At 38.1% G+C, this 25,851-nt stretch overlaps 1 protein-coding gene across 1 annotated transcript; it reads left to right on the forward strand.

Annotated features, from left to right (window-relative positions):
- Positions 1–18: 18 nt before the first annotated feature.
- On the forward strand, positions 19–25,851 carry LOC135103411 (F-box only protein 11-like). The gene is made up of 14 exons (XM_064009607.1): positions 19–221; positions 10,113–10,511; positions 10,702–10,855; positions 10,977–11,154; positions 12,308–12,461; positions 13,326–13,541; positions 16,715–16,959; positions 17,268–17,571; positions 18,250–18,420; positions 18,939–19,071; positions 19,216–19,436; positions 19,544–19,777; positions 21,165–21,372; positions 21,626–25,851. Exons 1-14 carry the CDS (start codon positions 116–118, stop codon positions 21,756–21,758), a joined length of 2,856 nt encoding a protein of 951 aa, XP_063865677.1. The 5' UTR covers positions 19–115; the 3' UTR covers positions 21,759–25,851.

A 25,851-nucleotide genomic window follows, 5' to 3' on the forward strand; every position in this document is an offset into this window, starting at 1 on the left:
CAATAATACCCGCGCTACAAAATGGCTGGCTCAGTGCTGGCACAGAGCAGGGAGGGGCTGGACATGCCCTTTGTCTCAAGTTTATGAAATTTTTGACCTAACATTTAGCCCGACCATGTCCCACCAGGCCATTAGGTCAAACTTACCACAGTTACGAAAGAGGAGAATTGCAAAAAAGAAATTGCTGAGGCGAGGAACCCCGCTGAAGGAAGGCAATAATGGTGAGCAGTATTGTGAGGAGCATTTGTTTGTTTTCGTTGTTATTGGCCAATCACCAGCTCGTAGGTGGATGAGAATTTCTCATCTGGAAGGCCCTTTGTGGCTTCCCTGCCCAGGAGATACTAGAGCCACATATTCCTTGCTTTCTTTTAGGCAGGTTTGAGGCGAATTTGCAACGGCAGACATTGATTTTTGCGTGTGTGTAAAAATGAAGGTTGGGGCTGTCTTGAGGGCGAGGGGACACCAGCAACCAGCAGCACGGGGACTGTACCGCTTATTACCCACCAGATATAATCTTCATTTACCCTAGCAGCGATGCGTCAGGTCAGGGTAGATGTGAGTTTGATCACGGTTAGGAAAGTACCTTCTGATTTGAGGCTCATGATTAGGTATGGGATTGTGTTTAGCGAGTCCATATCTCGTGGTTATCACCCAGTGTAGGTGCGGGAAGAACACACGGGGCCAAGGAGCCACACTCTGGTGCCAGGGGTGACTCATGGGTCTGGTTGTGACGTGTGGAGGCGTTTGATATCCTATTGTCGCCTCCTGTCAAGCATGGGTCTGGTTGGCCTGCTTGTCAAGTCACTTGTCCCGCGACCACGTATTTATTGCTCTGCTGGTCCCCGTGGCCATGTGGGAGGGTAAATAAAACACACGGGACAGCTGTGCATGCATCAGCTGTAGCCATAAGAGGCATGATGCACGTGAAAAGGTGTTATGATGTGTATATTAGATTTGACATGTAAACTTTGCATTGGGAGCTCGAATAGGCTTTCCTTTACACTGGTTCTTTATTGTTGCAATGAGGAACAGGCATGATACAAGATACTGCTTCATTGTTTATATAGATGTAGACTTTAAGATATAACCTGTGCAGTGACAGTTCAATCAGGCTTTTTATTTGGCTGGTTCTTTTCTTCATCAGCCTGAGGTATAATGCAAGTGGAAAGGTGCCTTGCTGTGGATGTTTGATGTAGATTCTTCTTAGCAACAGCATCTTTCCCTCTTGTGAGATTCATTGCTTGTTATATGTCATCAAGCAGTCTGTGCTTGTGGCCTCTCTCTGATTAGCTGAGATGTGACACATTTCAGCCTTGTTCAGTACAGGATTCTATTGGTTTCATATAATACATAGCACTTGTAACCATTACCTAGTTTCAAGGTTAGACTGTTTGGGGCATGATATTTCCTATGAATAGGCTATTTTGCTGGTCTCGGTAAAATGGACAAACATGCTTTCAGGCAGCTTATTTTACCAGTCCTGGTAAAGTAGACCTTCGGGCTATTTTGCCAGTAAATATCTTTATTATTATGAAGGTAGGTAATATTAAGACGAAGATCGCTATAATCCTCAGCTCACTCAGACGAGTTAAATAGCTGTGCAGCAAGTAAAAGATTTCATATTTCACTCACGCTTGCAAGACAGCCTCAATGCATATTCTAGATGTATGCATAAGATTGCATTTAGGTATATTTTTGATGGAGAGTTGGTTGTAACAGTGAGAACTTATTTACTCTTCTCTGTCTCGTGACAGCTGCTTTTTAGACAGTCATTACTTACCACATAAGTGATGTTCAAGGGCTGCAGTTCTTGGGAGTTTTCTATGTTTATCTCCAACAGTAATGTAATACAATAACCTTGAATATAGGATACCATGTGGAAAAATAGTATGTAACTGTATCTTGTTGCCTTTCTTGTTTGACATATAAGAAGATTGACACTCACTTTTAGGCATATTTTCTACAAACTGTATAGATTTATTTATTTATTTATTTATTTTTTTTTTTAACTGCTTCATTATAAAGGAAATTACAGGGAAAGCTACAAAGGATACTTCAAAAACTAATGTAATGTTGAAATAAAACACAAAAAGAAAAGCAAACTAACTACAATTTTTTTAGATATCAGTGAATTGCATCGGAGGAATATTGGAACATTTGCCTGTTATTATATGCTCCCTTTGGAAAACTGATTTGTAATTTGAAATCCTGTATTGAAAATTCTTGAGAAACATTTTGTCCTTAGGTAATCCACTGAAATATTTTCCCACATGACAGTGGAGGTGGCCTGTGATACCAGATAAGTGTTACATAAGTGGTGTTGCCCCTTCAAGAGATACCATATCATGACTCCACTGCAGATGGTAGCGAGTATTTGTTTATAGTGAAATCATGTTGAAGACAGCCCACCCTTTACTATGATGAACTGATGAGACAGTGCAACTCGCTCATCCACCAGTGACTCCTGCAAGCGTCACAACTCATGTGCACCAGTCAGACATACAGGGTAGTAGTAGGAGCGACATGAGGCTTAGTGACCGAATGGATGGAGAAAAAATGAATCATGAAGATAGAACAACACCATAAAAAACAGACAAAATAGCAGTGTTGATGCATCTGTCCTCTGCATGCTTATATCATGAAAAAAAAAACAATGTAATTTCATGCAAGGTTGTGTTTAAAGATTTCCATCATAAAATATATTGTTGAAATACGTTAAACTAAAAATATTGACTAGTTTCAAGAAAAAAGTGCTCAAATTATCTGAAAAGCTATTATTTAGAGCAATAAGATATACCTCATATGATAAAATAATTAAATATATTATAAAAAAAAAACAGAATCCCTACTGTCCTGCATGTCAGATGTTCCAGAGCTGCTAGGAGGTTCTGGATTCATGTGTGAATTTACCATATTTTTAATTTAAAAAAATCATGATTTCAGGGATTTCTCCTAAATGGCTTGCTTGACGAACCAACTCCTAAGTGTTATGAGGCAGTTATTTGTTTTCCCTCAACTGCCTCAGTGCAGAATAGTGCTCCTGACATACAGTAATGTGCACTCTGGTGAGCTCAGGCATATAGACCATAATGTAATGCAGGTCTTGTCCAGACTAGCATAAATTGGGCAGCACTAGCAATTTATGACCAATAATGTGTAGGAATACTGGAATGTGTCAAATTATTCACTGAGTGTCTATAATGGTAGCAAGTATTATGTTTTACATGGATAGCTTCCACCATCACTCCCATAACAAGAAAAGTACATTATGTATTTCATGCTTGTGATCCAGCAAGGCCTTTCACCACAAATTAAAAGACACTTGAGATTGTTATGTTGACATAAGCAGTGTGCTATAATGCAGTGTAGAGGCCTTACAACATAACCAAGTTTGCTTCCTAAGCTCTAGAAAGATGTAAAAATGCTGCATTGAACTCTTGGTTGTTTGTTGTGTAAACACTCACTTCACATGAATCTTGTGCTAAGCATGGATTTAAGTTGCTACCATATTTTTTGGTGTAAAAGACTCGCTCCTATCTTGCCAAGATATTTTGAAATAAAATTTTTTATTTTGTTTCAGAATTTTTTAGTTATTTCAAAATAGTTTTGTAGAAAGAGGCATGATTTTGTGTATTTAAGAAACATTGCATACATATTAACATTAATTACAAAATCATGTATGTATAGTATGGTAAAATTATATGAAGGAGAATTAATTAAATTGCAACAGATTCAAATTTCTCACAGCTACTTTATTAACATATCCTTTGGCATGGGGTGTGACATCTTGTCAAATTTAATGTTGTAAAAGTGCCTTTGTTGCACATCTGCCTTGTGTTTAAATATTGTAGAAAATTATAGTAAGCAGTGTTAGTGGAGTACTGGAGCAGCTCAGCTCTTATCCACCACCAGAGCAGCTTTGTGGACTGTTTACATTTTCATCAGATTTACAGTAACTTAAGGATGTACCGTTAATGCTTTTGCCTCGGATTTGTGGTAATATTATTTGCTTTTCACCATTTTACAGTACTGAGGATATTATTAATCTCCATGCTGTATGAATCACACAAGACACTGCCAGATGTTTTGATTTAAGGACTGTAAAATCACAGTTTTACAATAGGTACTATGTATGTAAAAACTGCAATTTAAAAAATCCAAGGTTGATCTTTATACATTTTTTGTGACTGATTAGCTTTTCATTTGGATATTTCTGCTTCATTGTAGTTAGTGATACAGCAGAATGTACACCATATGTACATAAAGCAATATGGAGGCTCAGTGAGGACCAGACAAGAGCCACAAAACCCTTGGCACACTTACACCTGGTGACACAAAATTGTACTCATCTCTCCCTGAAAGTGCACTTAAATACTCTGTAATAATTTTTCCCAGTGAATCATCATTATATTAGTAATGTTATTGAGTGTGTGGATCTTGCAGCATTGTAAAGCTCCTTAGAAGTCTTATCTTTCCCACATAAGTTTACCTTTGAGGTAATAAAAAATGCATGCGCTTCATTGAATAATCTTCATGCCACATATTGTTTTTTCTTAACCCTAAAATGTCACACTAAATAAATACCTGCCACTAATGACTTATTGTAAAGTACCAATCAAAACAACAGTAATATGAAATGACATCAATAATATGTAGTTGTGTACATGTAAAGTTATCCTCTTGCTACTGCTTGGATAAATCCCCTCTGGAGTAATCTTGTGCATGCCACTCTGTTAACATGTCATCTTAGAAATTTATGGAATGGCATTCTTCATTGCCACCAGTAGGCTTGTGGATAGAGATGCCAGTTTGTGTTGCTGTGCTTGGGGATCACTGTGTCACAATCAGCATTACTCATTCACTTGTCTCACGAAAGGTTTAATGTAGCTGTGGATGCTGGAAGATGTGGCTATGCTTGCTTTTTTTGACTAGAAATATGAGTTTTGACATGTGGGGTTTTCCAAGGTGTGTCTGTGTGTCTCGTAGCTTTGACTCTGTGCTGAAGCTTTAGGATAAATCTTACTTAGTGATACTTAAGTAAACTCCCAGTAAATTGTGATGGTACTCAATTGTATAAAACATCACAAGCAGTGTTCAGGACCATTCCAAAGGACAGGTTGAGAGACCAAATGCCAGTGCTCAATTCCTTCAGAGGCAGTGTTGGATAAGGCACATTCAAACTTCCATACTTAGACTAGAGTAAACTATATTCCATTGCATATTTTAAAAAGATGCAAAAAGTATTTTCATTTTTGTGTTTAATAACTTCAACACAAAATTGAAAAAATGCAAAACAAAATTGAAAAAATGCAAGTAGAAATCCATCAGTGAGTAGTTAGCCCACATAATACATAAGAACATCAGAAAATAGGAGATAGTAAAAAGCCAGTTGACTTGCATATGGCAGCTTCTGAAATATATGGGAAAATGTTTTTAGAAATAAGAATGCTACATCTAATTCTCAGGATGATTGATGGAAGATTCTTGTGCCAATTGCAAGACCATTGAGAATTCATGTGTTATTTTTCTTACAATGATGAAAGAGAATTTCTATTGTTCATCTGCAGTGGATAAAGAACAAGCTACAATTGCACGCTTTGTTTTGTTATTGTAGGAACAATGCTGGTGACAAGACTAGCTGGTCACCTCAAGCATTCAATAGTTGTAGTGGCATGGCTGGTGGACATTGTCAGTCATCATTCAGAAATTATGTAATTGCTCTTAAATTGTTGCATGTGTGTGTGTGAGTGTGTTTGCGTGCACAAGCTTGAATGTTTTTTTTGTTGCTTGTGCTACTACAAGAAAGGTTAGTGTCAGTTTGGATATTTTTTCACACAGATAAGATACTAATACTTGATACACATTTATGTAATTTGGCTTCATAGTTTAAATGTCCTGACAGTTTAACATCTTTGCATCTTTATTTTTCATCTTACCATACCTAAGTGTTTTACTTTATATTCAATTGCATGTTTGATTATGCTTATATAACAAAGAGAGCAGAGGGTTTCCTTATATAACAGAGGGAGCAGAGGGGGTCCCTCCTGTGCCATAGTAGGCCTGAGGGGTGGGAACAATGTGCTTTTGGCAGTGTAAAAAACAGTGGACAGATTAAGATTTACATTGCACAGTGAGATATGTACAGGAGGAGAGGTGTAGTGATGACTGGACCCAGGTGCCTGGTTGACTGGTAGTATGTTTAATTATGTAAAGAAATCTCCCTAATTTTAGTACTATTATAAGCACAAAACTAGTGTAGGCAACATCTTAGACATATTGATAATTTGTATAAGGCATGGTAAATGGCCATTAAAGGTAAAACTAATGTTCAGTATGCAGTATAAGTCAGTTTCAGCTCTTAGGATGCATTCTGATGGCAGTAGTGATCAGGTGTGGTTTGTATTGGGAGTATGTAAGTGGTAAATTGTTGCACGGGTAGGAAGCTGAACTGTTACATTGAAAGAGGTTTATCTGTTGGTCATCTTTGTCATTAGGTAATAGTTTGTTGGTGCAGGTTTTCATTGGCATCTGAGTGAGGTCCTTGCCACCTATCACCCTTCACCTGACATAGTGACTCTGTGAAAGCATTCAAATAGTTGTAAGATTTTAGTGTGTTAAAAGATTTTTATTAGCATCAAAGTGAGGTCCATATCACCTTTCATTCATTAAAAGTAATTTTGTGTGTGTGTGTGTGTGTGTGTGTGTGTGTGTGTGTGTGTGTGTGTGTGTGTGTGTGTGTGTGTGTGTACACTGGTATACATGTACCAAATTGATGTCAATGCCAGCCTGAAATGGTCAATAAAATCAGCTGCTAATGTGCTTGACAACACAAACTGAAACACTCATTTAGAGACAGTTGTGCAAGTCATTGTATTGGCCTTGAACCATTCAGTGGCATCACTCATGTAAGAGTAGCACATGATCCATAGATTTTGATAGCATTGTTTACTGTGGAGCATAAACCCAAAAAGGGAAAACAATGAGGAAAGGAAGGAAAGGGTCGTGTGGTGAGGCTCATACTCATGGGATGAGATGTTAAAATTGGTGGTTGAGTAAGAGTTAGGGAGGAGAGTAGTCTCCTATACTATGAACTTGTATAAATTTTAAAATCATCAAGGTTACACACAACAGTATTGTGGAAGCTACTACCATACACTGCATCACATTAAATCATCCTATTTGTTATTGTCATTACTTCAGGAAGAGATTGTTACAGCCACAAAAAAGTGCAAGAGGCTTATGAGCCTTCCAACCCTATTAAGGGAAAATAAAGATGTTGAGCAAAATTATGATAATGGTCATGATTTATGATTTATGATGTTTGTGACATTTGACATTTCTTGGAGAATTTTCTTGTATGAGTTTCCTGGCAGTGGACATTGAGTCATTACTGACAGGCTACTCAAAATTGTCCTCTTTTTGAGTGGTATAAGCAATGTTTACACACAAGTTTTCTTTTAGGCTGGATGGCTAGGAAGAGTGTAACAGCATGCAAGGGATTGTAAGGAGTGATGTGAGGTGGCATAAATGAAAGAAACATGTGTGGATTGAATATCTTGGGAATACTTTTGCCAAGGTCATCCTTTGTTGGAAGCTCTACAGAAACCAGTGGAACACCAAAGCTAACTGTGAATTCTTTGCATGAGAGTGCCATGTATATACTGTAGACTTTCAAGAGCAGTACATTGAGTCACTGCTGGGGCAAAGCCAGCCAGCTCAGTTGGAATCTTTCAATCCAGTTATGGAATTTATTTATTTATTTTTATTTATTTATTTATTTATTTATTTATTTATTTATTTATTTATTTATTTATTTTTTGGACAAAAATACATAACACCATACACTATTTGTATCTTAAATCTTCATTTTAAAGAAATTTTAAGATTTTCTGAATGAAATTTTATCAGTTCTTCCAAATTTGAAACTGGTTTAGCAAAACTTCCCTTTATGATGAACTGGGTCTCTGCATTTATTTTTGTATTTTTAATTTAATTATATATATATATATATATATATATATATATATATATATATATATATATATATATATATATATATATATATATATATTTATTTATTTATTTTTTTATTTATTTATCTATTTATTTATTTATTTATTTTATTATTTTTTTTCCCCAAGTGCCATCATACATGCTTGGAATACTTGTATTGAATTTATTGATCTAATAATCATGATCATGGCTAGTGATTTTTGACAGCATTTTATCCTTTAGTTTAGTAGTTGCTATGGCTACTAAAGTATGTTAGTCTCTCCCTCCTCCATAAAGTGAGTGAGGATAGTGTATTATAATTTTTGAGAGTACAGAGATGACAGAAACAAGTAGACTAGTGTACTGGCTACTCTTTCAGACAAGCTTCAAGGAAGACAGCTTATGGTAGCAGTATCCTTAAAAGTTGATGGCATTAATGTCAGAGGAACACTCATGCACCACTGAGTTACCATGTCTTCTGAATTTTTGAGCAGCTGCAGAAAGTCATAATAAATTTGAAAAAAAAATAAGATTTGGATGGTATATAACTTTGTTCATCATGAATTTCTGATTATTATATGTAATATTATGCTCTTCCTGTTAGTAGTGCAGTTTTAAGGCAGTAATACTTATATACATGAGATGCTTAAAAAAAAAATCAAATAGTATCACACGGGAACATTATTCTCAAGTAGTAAACAGGAAGCCTATAAAGATTGTAATTAATGTTGTAATTAATGTTATCCAGTACTTGTGTTAAAGAAGCCTCTTCTTTAATATAAAATAGTTCTTGGGGATTGAAATGAGAAGGGCATGTTTTATATATATATATATACATATATATATATATATATATATATATATATATCCTTGTAGATAGAAACTTAGAAGTGTATGAGCTTAAATAAAAGGCAAATGTTTACTGTGTTTGTTATAGTATATTAAAGTGAGAAACAATTTGCGAAGAGCTTAAGAAATCCAGGGAACATTGTCAAAATACAATTAAAGATTAAGAAAGATTATTATATTAGATGACCATACAAAGATAAAAACTTGAACAAAGCATTTTACAACCACAGTGGGCAAGGGTGTCATTAGGGAAGAAGTTGAGTTATCCCTCAAGTGTATCAAAACTTGACGTACTTCACACTGCTTGTTGCCCTAGCATGAAGAGGTTCCTACTGTGTGGTGTGTGTATGTGTGACTAAGTCTTTGTACATACATACATGCTTTGTGATGATGAAGTTGTATTTGTTTATATCTGTTTTGTCATGTGTTGATAATGAAGTGGTGTAGTGTATTTAGGGAAGTTGTGTATTGCTGTATGGTAAAAAATAAGTCTGTTTTGAGTGTATCAATGGTTTATAATGTATTAGGAGGTGTATTGTCATATGCTGCTGAATGTGGTTGTGTTCTTGTGTTGTGTATGGTGAGGATTTGGTGTTTTGTGTTGACTAGTGTGCTGTGGGGATTGTGAGGCTGTGCTGTGTCAGGTAGCATGGGTTGTGTGTGTGTTCTGGTAGTGGATGTGGATTTTGGAGTGGTAGCATTAATATGTTTTAAACCTTCATAGAAAAATACTGGTCGTCCTAGTATTTTAAAGTTTCTATTATTCATTGATAAATAATCGTGTGATATCTTGTGGATGGGCAGATAAGATAACAAATGAGAAAATGCATCATTGTACCCAGCTGGTTTAAGATTTTGAATGTTTTTAATTTAGAGCAGTTTAGGATTTATCCATATTTATTCTTTTTCTTATGATTTATGAGGATTTTACAGTCTGTAATTGGTGTTATATGAATTATTTTTTGTCATTACCATTAACAGCCAAAAATGAAAAAGGTCTCTCCTTTATCTCTTTCTTCATTGCTGCTTAGATTTTTGTTTTGTTGTCTCATCTCTACCTTGTTTTGACATTTGTCTTCATTCCATTGGGAAGCCAATGTGTTCATCTACTCTTATCTATATTCTTTATGTAACTTATTTTTTTATCTATATTCTTTATGTAACTTATTTTTAATTTGTTTTTAGTAAGAAGGAGGAAATTTGTGGAAATAGAAAAATAATGTTGTGGAGAGAATCCTTAAGACATGTTAACTCTTCCTTTTCTGTTACAGAGGAGAAGTGTGAGGTTCCCATTATGCAAAGTGCGGAATTGGACATGTTCGGATTGGTGGGAGGCGCGGCAGATGCCAGTAGTGCAGGCACCTCTGCCATGCACCACCACCACCCTCCCTATCACCTCCGTCGCAAGTCTCATAACTTTCTCTTCACCAACCTGAAGATGGCAGCAGCGGCAGCAGCTTCATCGGCAGCCACAGTGACTGCATCCCCCACCACTGCCTCCCCAGCCTGTGTCTCGGCAGCCACTGCCGGGCTGCCCTCTGCTGCCACCAGCTCCACACCAGTACTGTCTCCCACCGCTGCCATCACTGCAGCTACCGCCTATTGCCCCTCCATGTTACCCACCCGCAAACGTCCTCGCAGAACTTATTTTACTGGGGATTCTTCCACAGGTAAGTATGGATGAGTTAGGGACAGCTATCTTTTTTTTTTATGGGATATTTGTATTATGATGATATGTCAACAGTGATGTTGATTATGTGTGGTGTAATTATCAATATCTCATCCATCAACATCATTATGTCATAATATATCCAGTAAGTTGTTGATAGAGCATTATCTCATGACTCCTTATTGTTACAGGGTTGGGGTGTAGTCCTGCAGCACATTACCTCTTGTATGAACTTCCTGACGAGGTGCTACTCACCATTTTTTCTTACCTGTATGAGAGGGACCTGTGTCATGTAGCACAAGTCTGTAAACGCTTCTACACAATAGCCAATGACAATGAATTATGGTAAGTTGGCTCCATGTGTGTTTATTAAACAAATGCTGACAGTGAAATGCTGAGATATATCAGTTGGTTTGGCTGTTCATTAAAAGTACCTGTTCACCCTCACTTTCTCCCTCTTGTACAGGAAAAACCTCTACCAAGGTCTGTATGAATATGACCTGCCACTTTTTAATCCATCACCCTGCAAGTTTGATTTTGTCCAACCGGAAGAATGTGATTATGACAACCCATGGAAGGAGAGCTTCAAGCAGCTTTACCATGGTGTGCATGTCAGGGAGAATTACCACAAGCATGGTGGCAAGGTGGGTGGCAGGTATTTGGCAGAGGGTGGCCATCAGATACTGGGTGTGATGAAGGGGTGACTACAGGATAATAGGTGTGATAGAGGGCAAGTAGTTTCTTATTCATCACATCAGAAGTTAGGGAGTTAAGGGAAGTAATTTGTAGTTGGTGTAGGAGTGTGTTGAAGTATGTAGTTTCTTACATACTTGCAACATAAGATAGGGAGTTCATGGAAATGATTTATAGTTGGTACAAGAGAGTGTTGAAATGTATAATCTCTTACAACAGAAGGTAGTGAATTTAAGGAAGTAATTAGAAGTTGGTGAAAAGGGTGTGTTGAAATACATGTCACTGCCTGCTTGAAGCAGTCGAGAGATACTGCCAGACTTGGGATTTTGGATGCTGGAGTTGCTGGCAAAATAAGATGCAGCACCACAAGACTTGAATTTAGGTGATGTTATGAGGTACTAAATATGTTCTCAATTTACATGTCTTTGAGAATACATGAGTCTTGATAAAACATGTTGTAGGTAGCTAAGTTTCTGAATTGAGTAACCCATTACACATAACCTAAACATTGACTTCCTTAGCCCAGGCAGAGTCAAATTCAGTTTGGAAAAGATTACTCAGCAACTGAGTAAGTGGATATTATTTGCTTACACTTTTTTCAGTGAAACACTTTCATAAACACTTTCATATTCATGTCTTATTTCTTTCACATTTTCATCACAAAGCTTTGTTATCTAGTAAAGAAACAGTAACATTAGGCACCAAGCTTTCCACAATCTTTTTATTTAGTAACCAATAACATTCAGCACACACCAGTGATCCTATCACACCACAATATCAGTCATGTTTATTTGCATACCTGATCTCAAAATGCAGATTGTCATTGAAAATATTGGTTTTAGGTGTGTCAGGGTAGAAGTAAAAAAGTAAATTAATCATAGAAGAGCCAAGAGTTGGATATACGTAATTTATTCTACCTTTTCAGTCCTGTAGCTTATTGTTTATATGATTAATTTTGAAGTTATTTCTCATTTTCTATTAAGTTCTAATATAATGGAACAGGCTTGCTGTTTATGGTGTGAAGGAAATGTTTTTTTGGTTATAACTCAGAGTTAGTGCCAGTACTATTAACTACACATCTTAAGAGACTCTGTCTTGCTGCAGGAGACTGGCAGGTCGGTGGCATACTTTGAGACCATCCAGGCAGCCTTTGACTACTGTGATGACATGGAGCGGCCTCTTGTGTTGATCCACTCAGGGGTGTACCGGACTCGTCTCATCATAGAAACCAATATCTCCCTCATTGGGGCAGCGCCAGGTGAGTGTTGAATCTTGGAAATGGACAACAGGGAATGAGATTATTAGATGTTGTTTTTGAAAAGGGTGTTACCATAGGAATGAGGATTATTGGGGCTATTATAATGTAATGAACCCTCTGCTTTTTGGCACTGTGCTCAAAGTGACTATGTAGCTTGACAGGTAAATTAATTCACAGTGTTTTGAAGGTTATTCAGGCTGCAAGTTACTTAAAGCAGTGATAGTTAGCATGTAAACATCCATGATACTTGATTTATACTTCAAATATGTTTAAGTAAAGATAACAATTCCTTATAAATTATTGTGTTCTTCATAGGCAAGTCATGTCTGGTATCTGTTTCCTAAAATTTCCTTTTGAGGATATCCATGACAAAAATCTCCACCTGCACTTGTTTTTGGACTTGATCCTCTTATACTCGTTTCTCTCTCTCTCTCTCTCTCTCTCTCTCTCTCTCTCTCTCTCTCTCTCTCTCTCTCTCTCTCTCTCTCTCTCTCTCTCTCTCTCTCTCTCTCTCTCTCTCTCTCTCTCTCATTGATTATTGTCTGGGTGCCAATTAACTGTCAGTTCATTGTATTGAAAACCAGTGTATTTGTTCTTTTCACTTTCTTGAATAATTCCTTTCCATGTCTAGTTAGTAGGTGAGAGATTTTTACGAAGAAAAGTTCAGAAAAGTTTTAAGAAAAGTTCAGAAAAATTAAGAACAAAGCATTTTCAGCAAAGGAAGGAGAGTCACAGCCAAATCTTTGAATGATCCACTTGTCAGCTCATCTTATTTCTTGAGGTTGGAAACTTGTTCTTTCATCATGCCATGCCACTCTTAGCCTCTAGCTTAGCTCTGATTCATTGCTGTCTTCTCCTTCCCAGGTAATGTGGCAGAAAATGTGATCCTGGAGGAGGAAAGAGAGTCCACAGTGCTCTTTAATGAGGGTGCCCAGCAGGCCTACCTTGGCTACGTCACCATCAAGTTTTCACCGCACAGCTGCAATGACACTGTGCAACACCACAAGCACTACGCCCTTGAGATCCAGGAGAACTGTGCTCCTACGATAGAGCACTGCATCATTCGCAGTGTGTCTCACTGTAAGATTTCTTCCTCACCTTTGCACTATGTTTTGTGTCACTGATATTCATAATAATTGCAGTAATAGTTGACATTATACATATGGTGAATTACAGACAGAAATATGTGGCCATGGTAGAACATTGCCAAATATTTATATATGATATATATTGGCTGTGCTGCTATTGCATGCATCTTGTTTCCTGAATGTAGTGAACCTGACAAGATACTGCTAGTGTATACATCTAGTAATAAGTAACTTACAGTAGTGTTAGTCCATTTGTGTTCTGTCAGGATCTTTCCTAATTGTAGGGATGTGCATTATCAGTCCTGCTTGAATCATTGTTGTCACTGGTGCTCACTAGTGAGATAAATGATGAGCTCTTTACATGGTGTTCCTTATGAAATATGCCCATTTTCATTTCATTATCAATTCACACACAACAGGCATTTCTCAAATAACTTACTTCAGCTCCTTGGATCACTTTTCTTGGATCACTGTCCTTGGGGTTTCATTTCTCACTAAGTCTCACCTACATTGTGACTTCAGATATAATTATTCCATAATTTAAACTCTTTTTATTTCTCTGTTTTACAGTCTGCTCCTTCATCCAAGAGACATATTTTCTCCCTTGTATGGGTTATTTTGCTTATCTTGTCATGCTTCTATGCTTAGACATAATTGTACCAAGAAACTTTGAATTCATGTACCTCCTATATTCTTCTCCATTCAGTTAAACTTCACACTGAGTTTCAGTATGAATCCCCAGAATTAACCCCTTTAGTTTTACTTTTATCAAACACCATCACTTTTACCATGTGCTATCAAACTTTTACTAACCTTAGCAAGTCATTTTCTGCAGTCATTGCTATCATCTGCAAAGAGATTTAATAAGAAAAAGAAGCCAAAAATCAGATGACTGCATGCAGAAGTTTTGCTGTTGATCTGCTGAATACATTTTACAAGATTTGACTCTACATTAAAGAACATTTGGCTATATAGACATAGCTCAGGATAAGAGATTGTATGATAATAGTAAAGCAAAGTGTGCTTGGATATGGAAGGAAAAGAATGAGGACAAGGGGACAAGTGCCATTGAATAACTGACCAAAGAAAAAAGATTACAAAATAGTAAAAGACTGTAAGATGGTGCTTAATTAACAGTTGTTTTCTCAGTGAGTTCACAAGGCAAAGTAACATGAAAGATCAGAGCTCATTTGCTATGTGATACTAAGGAGGTTAAGAAAGAACAAGGTACACAGTTTAAAGAGAGGGTAGGGTAAAGCAGAACAGCGTATTCCAGAGGAGACGGGGCAAGGCAGAAGCATTGAGAGATGCACTGCTTAGGGGAAGGGAAAGTAGAGACAACATGTCACTATGTAAGGGAAGGTGGAAACAGCAAGTTGCACTATTGAGGCTACTGAGAGGAAGGTAAGAGAAAAGCATTAGTGTTGAGTGGAAGGGAGTGTCAGCATAATACATTGTTTAAAGGAACAGATACAGGGGAAGTAGAAATTAACAAGGTGTACAATTTAAAGAAGCACCCATGTTAAGATGAAAACTAGTTGTGTTTTACTTGATTCACTTTTATTTGGAAAAATGCATAGATTAAACTTTTAAACCATAAAAGATCTAACAGTTTTATCAATTCCAAAAATCTTCAAGGTCGTGATGGTGTTAGTAGGTAGGAGAGACCTATTGAGAATGAGGGAGAGAATAAGGAAAGAGATGGGCTTGGGAGAGACCAGGGAGAATAGGATAATGAAGGATGAGATTTAAAGATCACATTATGTAATGCAATACTTATATGTAAGCAGGAATATTCTAGGAAGGAAGAATCTTTAGAGGTGAAATGGTAGTATGGTGTTTTCATATATATATATATATATATATATATATATATATATATATATATATATATATATATATATATATATATATATATAAAGATTTTTATATTACAAAAAGAAGGCATATATAGAAAGAAGGTGAGTAAAAGACATGACTGAAAGGAGAGGCAGCAGTGGAAGGAGGAGGTAGCATGTATAATCAGCAGTGGTGGTGGCTGCATCTGAGGCTTCCCTAGGGCCAGGTGGTAGGCTTCACAGTAGGACATGGAGGGCTTCAGGGCTCAGTCCCCACTCTCATAATGTATTGTTGCTCCTGCTGCTGCTGTTGTTGCTAATATAAATCTATTGACTTTTTTTATGGAAGTTGAAAGATTTACAAAGGATTATTGCCAAAGCTATTTAGAGCAACATATGGCTATTGATATTTCTTGTAATTGCAAAGGACTAGAATAAGTAAAATATGTTTTGATGCTGATCTTGTAATATTTTTGTATAAATATACAACTTTTCACATCCATTAGAAGAAACAGACATTAGAATATGTAGTGCCAGAGATTAAGGCAAGACCAGGGCAGTAGTGCTAAATTAAAATATCAGAATATAGGGGTAATTGGAAACTTAATTTTTGTCATACATCTTGTCATGAGAGAAATGCACCACAACACTAAGCTGAACTTTTCATATATCTGCATGGTATCATCAGTAAAGAAGAGCTGGAACTCACACATTTTAGCCGTGGTGGAAAACAGCTCTATCAGTGCCTGCCCACACTTTGTTGTCCACTTTACTCTGCTGCCTTTATAACATCATTATTTGTTCATCATTGTTATCAGAACACTTCATTATTTTTTTTATTTTTTAATTGTAGATATTTAATTACATACCTGTGATTATACTTTCTTTGTATGTATTTCTTTTCATAATAATTTTGCTGTCACCTCTGAAATTTATCTTCAAAATGGCATTGTACAGTCATGGTCTGTAGTCAAGTAACAAATCACATTTTCATTGTATTTAGTGTTTTCCCTCAGTTCTAAATTCTCTTGATTTTGTGACTCTACCTAATGCTAGTTTTTGTAAGACCATCAACAGATCAGAGGACATAAGTGAAAATGATAAACACACTAGAAACAAGCATAAAAGGTTGTTGCTCTCTTTCTGACCAGAATTATGCATGTATTTCCCTATTCTTTTCCTCGTTGCCATCTCAGCTCAAGTGTTTGCTTTGGGTTGTCTCCTGATTAATTGAGTAGACTGAGGTACTTCCACTTGTTTGTTTTGCTTCATTGTAAGTGGATAGTAGTTTTATGCACCTGCCTCATCTTATTCTCTCCTTCAACAGTGGGGGCAGCTGTAAGTGTGAGTGGGCCAGGAGCTGATCCTGGAATACGCCACTGTGAGATTAGTGACTGTGAGAACGTTGGCCTCATCATCACTGACCGAGCACAAGGTCACTATGAGGACAACGAGATCAGCCGTAATGCATTGGCTGGGATATGGGTCAAGAACTATGCCAACCCCATTATGCGACGTAACCACATCCACCATGGCAAAGATGTGGGCATATTCTGCTTTGATGGGGGACAGGTGAGTAGCACCCTCCATTTGTTTTTTTCCTGCTCTCTCTCTCTCTCTCTCTCTCTCTCTCTCTCTCTCTCTCTCTCTCTCTCTCTCTCTCTCTCTCTCTCTCTCTCTCTCTCTCTCTCTCTCTCTCTCTCTCTCTCTCTCTCTCTCTCTCTCTCTCTCTCTCTCTCTTACAGGGCTAAAATTTTCATTACCTTAAGGTTTTATTGAGATCATTTGGGTAGTTCAAAGATATTTTGCTTCTGTTGATGTAAAGAGAAAGGTATTCTTTCAGTAGACACATTTAATCATGCACTGTTACCTCTCTGCAGGGTTACTTTGAGGCCAATGACATACATAATAACCGCATTGCTGGCTTTGAAGTGAAGGCACAGGCCAACCCAACTGTTGTGCGCTGTGAGATCCACAACGGGCAGACGGGTGGCATCTATGTCCACGAGCACGGCATGGGCCAGTTCATTGAAAACAAGATTCACTCCAATAAGTATGCTGGTGTGTGGATCACCTCCAACAGTAATCCCACCATCAGAAGGAATGAGATCTACAATGGCCTGCAGGGTGGTGTGTATATCTTTGGGGATGGCCGTGGACTCATCGAGCACAATAACATCTATGGTGAGTATTTCTCTCTCTCTCTCTCTCTCTCTCTCTCTCTCTCTCTCTCTCTCTCTCTCTCTCTCTCTCTCTCTCTCTCTCTCTCTCTCTCTCTCTCTCTCTCTCTCTCTCTCTCTCTCTCTCTCTCTCTCTCTCTCTCTCTCTCTCTCTCTCTCTCTGATGCCTTGCCTCTTTCAGTTTTCCATTTTCAGTTGGCTTTCCTCTGGTATTAGCACCCTCATCTATACTCGCATAACATTCTTTACAAATTCTTTGCAGAATAATATATAATCACATGTTAATGTGTACAATTTCTCTTATTCTAGGTATGTTTTGCATCCTTTTTTTAAAGGAACCTTGTCAGTCTGTTGTCTGTCCTCAGATATTCTCTCTCTCTCTCTCTCTCTCTCTCTCTCTCTCTCTCTCTCTCTCTCTCTCTCTCTCTCTCTCTCTCTCTCTCTCTCTCTCTCTCTCTCTCTCTCTCTCTCTCTCTCTCTCTCTCTCTCTCTCCCCAAGGAACCCTGTTAGTCTGTTGCCTGTCCTCAATGCAAAACTTGATGAAGGCTTGCCTCCAGGTGCCACTACACTTAATTGTCTTGATCTCTGCCACAACTTCAACAAAACAGCAACAATAGTAGTATAACATTTTAGACTATATAACTATCATTCCATCCTATTCAAGGCTGCTCTCCTTCACAGGTAATGCACTGGCGGGCATCCAGATACGCACCAATAGTGATCCCATCGTGCGGCACAACAAGATTCACGATGGGCAGCACGGGGGCATCTATGTTCATGAGAAGGGACAGGGTCTCATAGAGTGCAACGAGGTGTATGCAAATACGTTGGCAGGCGTCTGGATCACTACAGGTAAGATTGCCTCCTGCACATGAGGGAACTCTGAGGTTCATTCATGTGATTTGTTTGATGTCAGTATAGTTTTTGTTGTCACTTTATTACAAGGAGATAAGGTGTTTCAATAATCTATTATGTTTCCAGTGACAAATACTGCTGTAGCATTTCTTGAATCCAAAATTACAGTTTACCTAAAGGTGCTGAAGTTAAATTTGATGCAGCTGTGGAGAGTGGAATTAAAGACAGCATGGGACTGTCATGTCCTGTTTTAACCCAAATGGATTGAGCAACAGTGAGAGGCTGAGGATTACAGAAAACAGTAAAAGATAAAAATAGAAAGTAGATATACAAGTCTCAATGAGTGTGTGAAAAATTAGGTGCATGACGAAAGTAACTGTAAAGTGTTTTACAGTTGTCATTTCCATGATGAATGTCTAAGGAATAGGCACTGCATGCATGACAATAACTGCTTAACTCAGATGGACCCAAGGCTTTTGTACTATGCAAGGTACTAATTTCTCTACCTATTGTAGGGAGCACCCCAACACTGCGGAGGAACCGCATCCACTCGGGCAAGCAGGTTGGGGTGTACTTCTATGATAATGGCCATGGCCTGCTAGAGGACAATGATATCTTCAATCACTTATACTCAGGAGTACAAATCAGGTGAGTGCCTTTGGACTTCCTTGTTTGCTAGTAATTTGTTTTACCTTTACAACTTAGCTTTGTTCTTAACCATTATTATCAGATTACCTGAGAGTTGCTGGAATATATTTCTTGGAAAATCTCATTTGGTGTACTCCTTTCCAGGACTGGAAGTAACCCTATCATCCGTCGGAACAAGATATGGGGAGGGCAGAATGGTGGCGTTTTGGTGTACAATGGTGGTCTGGGACTACTGGAACAGAATGAAATTTTTGACAATGCCATGGCTGGTGTGTGGATAAAAACAGATAGTAACCCCATCTTGCGGCGGAACAAAATATATGATGGAAGAGAGGCTGGCATTTGTATATTTAATGGGGGTAAAGGTGAGTAGATGACATTGCAGCAATAAGATTAATGTTCTGAAGAACTCAACACCACTTACTCCGGAAATATTTCTTCATACATATTTAACGGTGTTCTCTCTTTCCAGGGTTGTTGGAGGAGAATGAAATTTTCCGAAATGCACAAGCAGGTGTTCTAATATCCACCCAGAGCCATCCGACACAGAGCCATCCTAGTTTAAGGCGGAACCAGATATATGATGGGCTTGCGGCGGGCATTGAAATAACCAATAATGCAACAGCAACATTAGAGCACAACCAAATATTTAATAATCGTTTTGGTGGCCTCTGCTTAGCATCAGGAGTGAACCCAATCCAGAGAGGTGAGTGTTTGATGATATAACTGTGTTTTGTCAAGATTGTACAGAATTTTTTGTCAAGACTCTAACATTGCAACATGTGGGAAGAAATTCTTACCATATTAATAAATGGAAATGGCTTTCTTTGAAATGCATTTAGTGATTTAAAAAATTTTTGGTTGAGTGTTTTTTTATGCTAAGGCATCTCATGCTATAAACTGTAATTATTTATTTGAGATCTTACCAGCTTAGGAGTGGGTCTTTGAAATATGTTAATAGAGGTTGTTACATGTGCAATAATGATTTGGCTTTGATGGAGCAGAAGTTGTCTTTATAGCTAGAATTAGGAGTGAGGTGAGGAAATTCAGAAAGTCAGTGTTCCTCTCAAAAGTGAAAAGATTTTCCCTTGTAATGAAAAGGAGATTGTGTAATGAAAAGGAGATTGTACCTCCAGTGTGATCCTTTATGATAATGAAATTTAGTTTGTTAAAAGTAGTGACTTGAGTGTATGTGGGCCAAAGTAAGCATTATTAGGATTCATTTTTAGGAGGGTTAAAAATAGAAGACCCAAAGTAATACTAAAGTTATATTTATTGCTGGTCAGACCTCATCTAGACCACGCTGTGCAGTTCTGGTCTCCACATTACAGAAAGGATATAGGTCTATTAGAATCAGTACGAAGAAGAATGACTAAAAGGATACAGGGAATGAGGAGTATTCCTTATGAGGTGAGATGGAAACTGCTAAATTTACATTCTTTAGAGAGATGTAGGTTAAGAGGGGACCTGATAGAAGACTTTAAGTGGTGTAATGGTTATAACAAGGGGGACTTAAGCAAAATTGTTAGGATCAGCAATCAGGACAGAACAAGAAATAACAGGTTCAAGATTGAAAAAATTTAGGTTTAAGGAGATAGGAAGAAATTGATTCTCAAATAGAGTGGTAGATGAATGGAACGGACTCAGTAATCAAGTTGTTAGTGCTAAGACATTAGGGACCTTTAAGAGAAGATTAGACGGATTTATGGATGGGGATGATAGATGAAAATGGGTAGGTATATTTCATACAGGGACTGCCACGTGTAAGCCTGGTGGCTTCTTGCAGCTTCCCTTATTTCTTACGTTCTTATGTTCTTATGAAATAGATGTGTAAAGCTCTAAGAGATGGCCCAGTAATGGTGGAATTAAAAAGAAACATTGTGAATGCATTTAACATGTGAGTGATTATGACAATGAAATTGTGTTAGATTTGGCCATGTGAAGATAATGGGTGATAATGACTGAATTTTAAGTCAAGAGTTGCATGCCAGTCAGTAGAGGGAAGATAGGATAGGAATTGCAAAAGCAAGCAACAACACAGAACTTACCTGCAAAAATAAGATGCCTTTCATAATTCTGTCTTCAAATTCCAGGCAATAAGATATTCAGTAATCATGATGCTGTGGAAAAAGCTGTATCCAGTGGTCAGTGCCTCTATAAGATATCTTCTTACACAAGCTTCCCAATGCATGACTTTTTTCGGTGCCGCACATGCAATACAACTGAACGGAACGCCATATGTGTGAACTGCATCAAGACCTGTCACAACGGACATGTGGTGGAGTTCATACGGCATGACAGGTAAGTGTCAAGGGTGGCTGTGTTTCAAGGGAGATGTTGGCTAGTCTCTCTCTCTCTCTCTCTCTCTCTCTCTCTCTCTCTCTCTCTCTCTCTCTCTCTCTCTCTCTCTCTCTCTCTCTCTCTCTCTCTCTCTCTCTCTCTCTCTCTCTCTCTCTCTCTCTCTCTCTCTCTCATATGTAAAGTATTTGACTCATTCCCACATATTTCAAGGTGTGTCTCAGGGTCTCACTTTCAATCTTGATACTGTTTATAGGTTTTTCTGTGACTGTGGTGCTGGAACCCTCAACAACCAATGCCAGCTGCAGGGGGAGCCCACGCAGGACACAGACACCCTCTATGACTCTGCTGCGCCCATCGAATCACAGTCACTGATGGCAGAGGTCTAACTACCGGCTGGGAGCATCACCATAATGTAAAGTTTGTATTTAGACTCTGCCTCGGATGCCCACCAGCCTTTTGGTTTATGATCAGTATTTAGAAAAGCAGGATTAGTGTCTTCATGCACTTTACTTGTAACTAAACACAAAGTATTGGAAAGTTTACATAGACTATATTACCCACCTTTGTACTGTGATTTGTCCACACCACCCATAGCCATATAGTGGATTATATTTCTATTGCTATGAATTATCTGTGGACTTAAAAACGCTTAATGTTATGCAGTATATGAAAGCGTTCTGCACTTTCTGGAAACTCAGTGCCGTGGAAAAAAAAGAAGAGAGAAGAAAAATCTCAAGGAAGTGAATGTAGTCTGATTTTATCCTGCTTGACCTTCACAAAAGCCTTTCTTTTAATAGAGTGATGATTGATGTGTATCACATCAGATTATGACGTGATGACGTCCGTTCGTTGTCAGATATTTCCTGCACAAGGTGGAAATATTTTGTAAGTAAGGACTAGGAACAATTATTTTGTGTGGAACCATTAGAGATAAAGCTTGTTTATGCCATCATTGTGTACAATGCAGTGGTGATGGTGATTGGCACAAAAACCAATATGGACTAAGCACAAGAGTGGTTCTCTACCTACAGGATTTCTTTGCTTACATGAGTACCAGTGATGTATATAGCTGCTGTTTGGATGTGTGAGGGTGTGTATATATGTGTTGAGTACAGAAAATCCAACCTGTTCCTTGCCTGTATCCATGAGGCATGGATCATTTTGCAATGTTATGATTGAGTACAGTTCATAATTAGATAATAAGATGTTAAGATTTTTATATAATAATCTTTGAAAAAAAATCAATATGCAGTAATTGTAGTTGTTTCTCATAATTTCCCATGTTTTTGTTTGGAAGATCTGTTGTATTATTTTGCATGTGGAGTTAAGTTGCATTTTTATAATGTATTTTTGAGCCTCTAAGGATATTTGTTGTATCAATTTTGTTAGAAATTTTATATTGCATTGGAACACTACAGATAACTGTGATTAAAACCAAAATAAAAACTTAGTGTAACTGCACACCACCTGGGAGCAGCCAGGACAATAGAGCAGTGGCTTTCTTCTCCCCAGACAGTAAAGTTTTATGTCTCCCTGCTGGCGTAGGTAGGATATCTGTGCAGCTTTATAAAAAACAACAACAAAAAAAACAAAAAAAACATGGATTTAGATAGTGCCTTTATTTTTTCATTCAAGAGTTCGCATGTCCATCTAAAGGGTCTGAATCCATTGCTTTTCTGCAGTCCTCCCAGTGTCATCTGGCTCACAGAATGTTGCTCTACCCCAACCCAGCTCCTAATAGTTTCATCCCTAGCACCTTCATCACTCATAACCCCATTTGCTGCTGCCACCCATCACTCCTCATCTTCACCTCTCATTGCATCATCATACACTCACACTAGCATATACAGCAAACTCTCCTTTATCTATGGAAATTAACTTTTTTAAATGGTAAAAGTTAATTTCCCCAGAGATCATCCTAATGTGTCTAAGACAGGAAAGTTCCCTCCCTACTTCTCCCACCGCCTAATGATGCTACACCCAGCCTCATTCCACCCACGAGTGTGATGGCATCATGTGATGTCCAGAGTTGGTGTCAGCCACAGTAGGGTCACATATGGTCCAGTAATGTTATCCAGTATCCACCCAACTTAAACACTCAGCTGTGGCATGCCACTACTGAAAGCTCTGGGTTCACATTTGTGTCATTCAGATTACCCTGAACAATAAGACTCAGACACATGCCTTTCAAGTACATCTGCAGACCAGAAAGCATCCTGGGGAGTTTTCAGCTGCAGTTAGCAGGAATACCACACAAATAATCCCTAGACAAGACACTTGTTGAAAACTGAGTGGCTGCCTGTGCAGGAGAGAGTATTGCACACTGGTGGTCTTGACTCGGTCCAGCAAACCTTGAGCTATGTGTGATGCAATTCCAGTTTTGCTATTTTATTTGTTTTTGTTGATCATGAATTGTCATTATTATAAGCCAGCATCCATTAGGGTTCATTATCCCCAGGTGTACCTCAGTGTTTCCCCCTTGTGTCCCTTTCTTGTGGTTCCTCTTACATACCTCAGACTCCTCCCCTCAGCTGCCTGCAACTGTGTCCCTCCCTATGTAAGGAAGATTCCTTAGTAGTAGTAGTAATGTTACTGTTGCTCAATGTGCCATATATGTGTTTTAGGTTTTTGTTTTTTTCTGTCCCCATATTGAGTTCAAAAGGTGTATGTCCACGCTTTTAAAGAAATGCAAATTATATTGCAATTTAAAAATTCTTGAAGCCCAGAGAAGATACTCAGTTTTTTGTGTGTTTGGTTCAGTATGCCCGAGTGCCGTTAGTGGAGAAATGAATCCAACTTGTCCCTGTGAACCTGTCTCCCTAGGAAGTGAAGCACCAGCTCTATGAGGGAAGTGTCCTGTTTGGAGATTTTAAAAAAGGAAGTGTGTAGTGCACAACCAGAATCTGTAATACATTCATAGTTGAAGTATTACCTTTGTGTTCAATTGTGCTTCCATGATTAAAGTAATTGGGCTCCCACTTCCTTAATCATTGAGGAAAACATCTGACCTCATTTATGGGAGATCAAATTTGGCAATTAGTATTGTCAAGAGACTGACGCAGCTTATTTTCTCTCTTCACATTGCTATCTCAGCATCTTTTCTCACTTTTGGACACTTCATACGCCAGTATGTGTTTGCTTACATGTTAGTTTTCTTCCGCAAGAAATGATAGGCATTCGTTTTAGAATGCACATCTTATTCATGTGTACTTAGTGTGCAGTTGTAAGACTGAGCAAATGACTGTGACAGTAAAGATGCAAAATTGAATGCTTGCACTTTAGTCTGTTGACAAAATATGTATATTTATTTCTTTTGATTGTTATTATGATGTGTTTGAAACATTTAACTGCTATGCATTTTTTAACGCAAAAAATGTGTTCCTTTGAGATTGTATATTACATTGTGTGCAACCCAAATTCAGTGCATGTTACGTATTTAGGAGCAAGTTTCAAATGATTTTGTATCTTTATCTGACACAGTTGAGTGTATCCTAAGTCTGCCTGAGTGAGTCATGCATAAGACATTGCCAGTGGTTAGGCTTAATGGAACTGGTGTAGTGTCATACTTCATCCTGAAAAAACACACAAATAAATTTACTTATATTTTCCTGGGTATGTAGTTTGAGTTGGGAGATGTGTGTTGCATCTTGTACTCAGCTAATGATTGGTGATCAAACTAGTGTTGATATGGTAGCTTTGTGTGGCGTCTGAGGTAATACTACGTAGTGTGTGCAAGTACTAAATTTGGACCGCAGATAATGGTCACTACAGATGTTAGTTGAGTACAAAATGGAGTTATAATGTACCCAGGTCCCTGTTGTACCTCAGGCTGGAGTTTTGTAAGACTTCTGAGTAAAATAGTTCATAGGTAATTGGAAAAGCATGTGTTTTTTACTCTTTGATAGTGGTAAAGAGAAGTATATATTATATACAAAAAAGAGCTTGGCAAGACATCATCTATGAAGTAGAGTGCAAGCCTAGCCCAGGCCTGCATCCACCATGAGCCTCCGAGTGCGCTGGACACACCTGACGGAGGAAAGTGACGTCAGGGCTTTACCGAACAGTTTTAAAAGAAGGGTGAATCCTTCAGTACACTGGAACTACTTACTGCTGTGATCCTGTATTGCCAACCTTGACGAAAGGAAAAAGAACACCATTTTTATTTTGTAGATGAGCAAACCAAGTGTACGTAGACATGCTTTTATTTTATTTTATTTCCTTGGCCAACGATAGATAACAATTCAGTATGTGAAAGATAGGCCTCATTCCACATATCGATGTAGTCTAGGAATTCACCACAGGAGGACAGTTATTCAGGCCAAGTACCTCATTTCCAGGACTATCTGGAAGGCCTTTACAGCAGAACTATTTCAGGGGTCCTTAGATGGTACAGCAGCAGGGGACCGAGGGCGTCATCAAATGATGTGCACTGTATAAAGGGCCTAAACATGTATATACAAATAAAAACTCTGAATCTAA

This window comes from Scylla paramamosain, chromosome 1, assembly GCF_035594125.1.
Source record: "Scylla paramamosain isolate STU-SP2022 chromosome 1, ASM3559412v1, whole genome shotgun sequence".
Taxonomy (NCBI): Eukaryota; Metazoa; Arthropoda; class Malacostraca; order Decapoda; family Portunidae; genus Scylla; species Scylla paramamosain.

Coding starts and splice junctions, on each gene's coding strand:
- LOC135103411 (XM_064009607.1), top strand. CDS start 116: ATGTCCCACCAGGCCATTAGGTCAAACTTACCACAGTTACGAAAGAGG. Junction 10,856..10,976: donor GCCAATGACAATGAATTATG/GTAAGTTGGCTC, acceptor CCTCTTGTACAG/GAAAAACCTCTACCAAGGTC. Junction 19,072..19,215: donor TACTCAGGAGTACAAATCAG/GTGAGTGCCTTT, acceptor ACTCCTTTCCAG/GACTGGAAGTAACCCTATCA.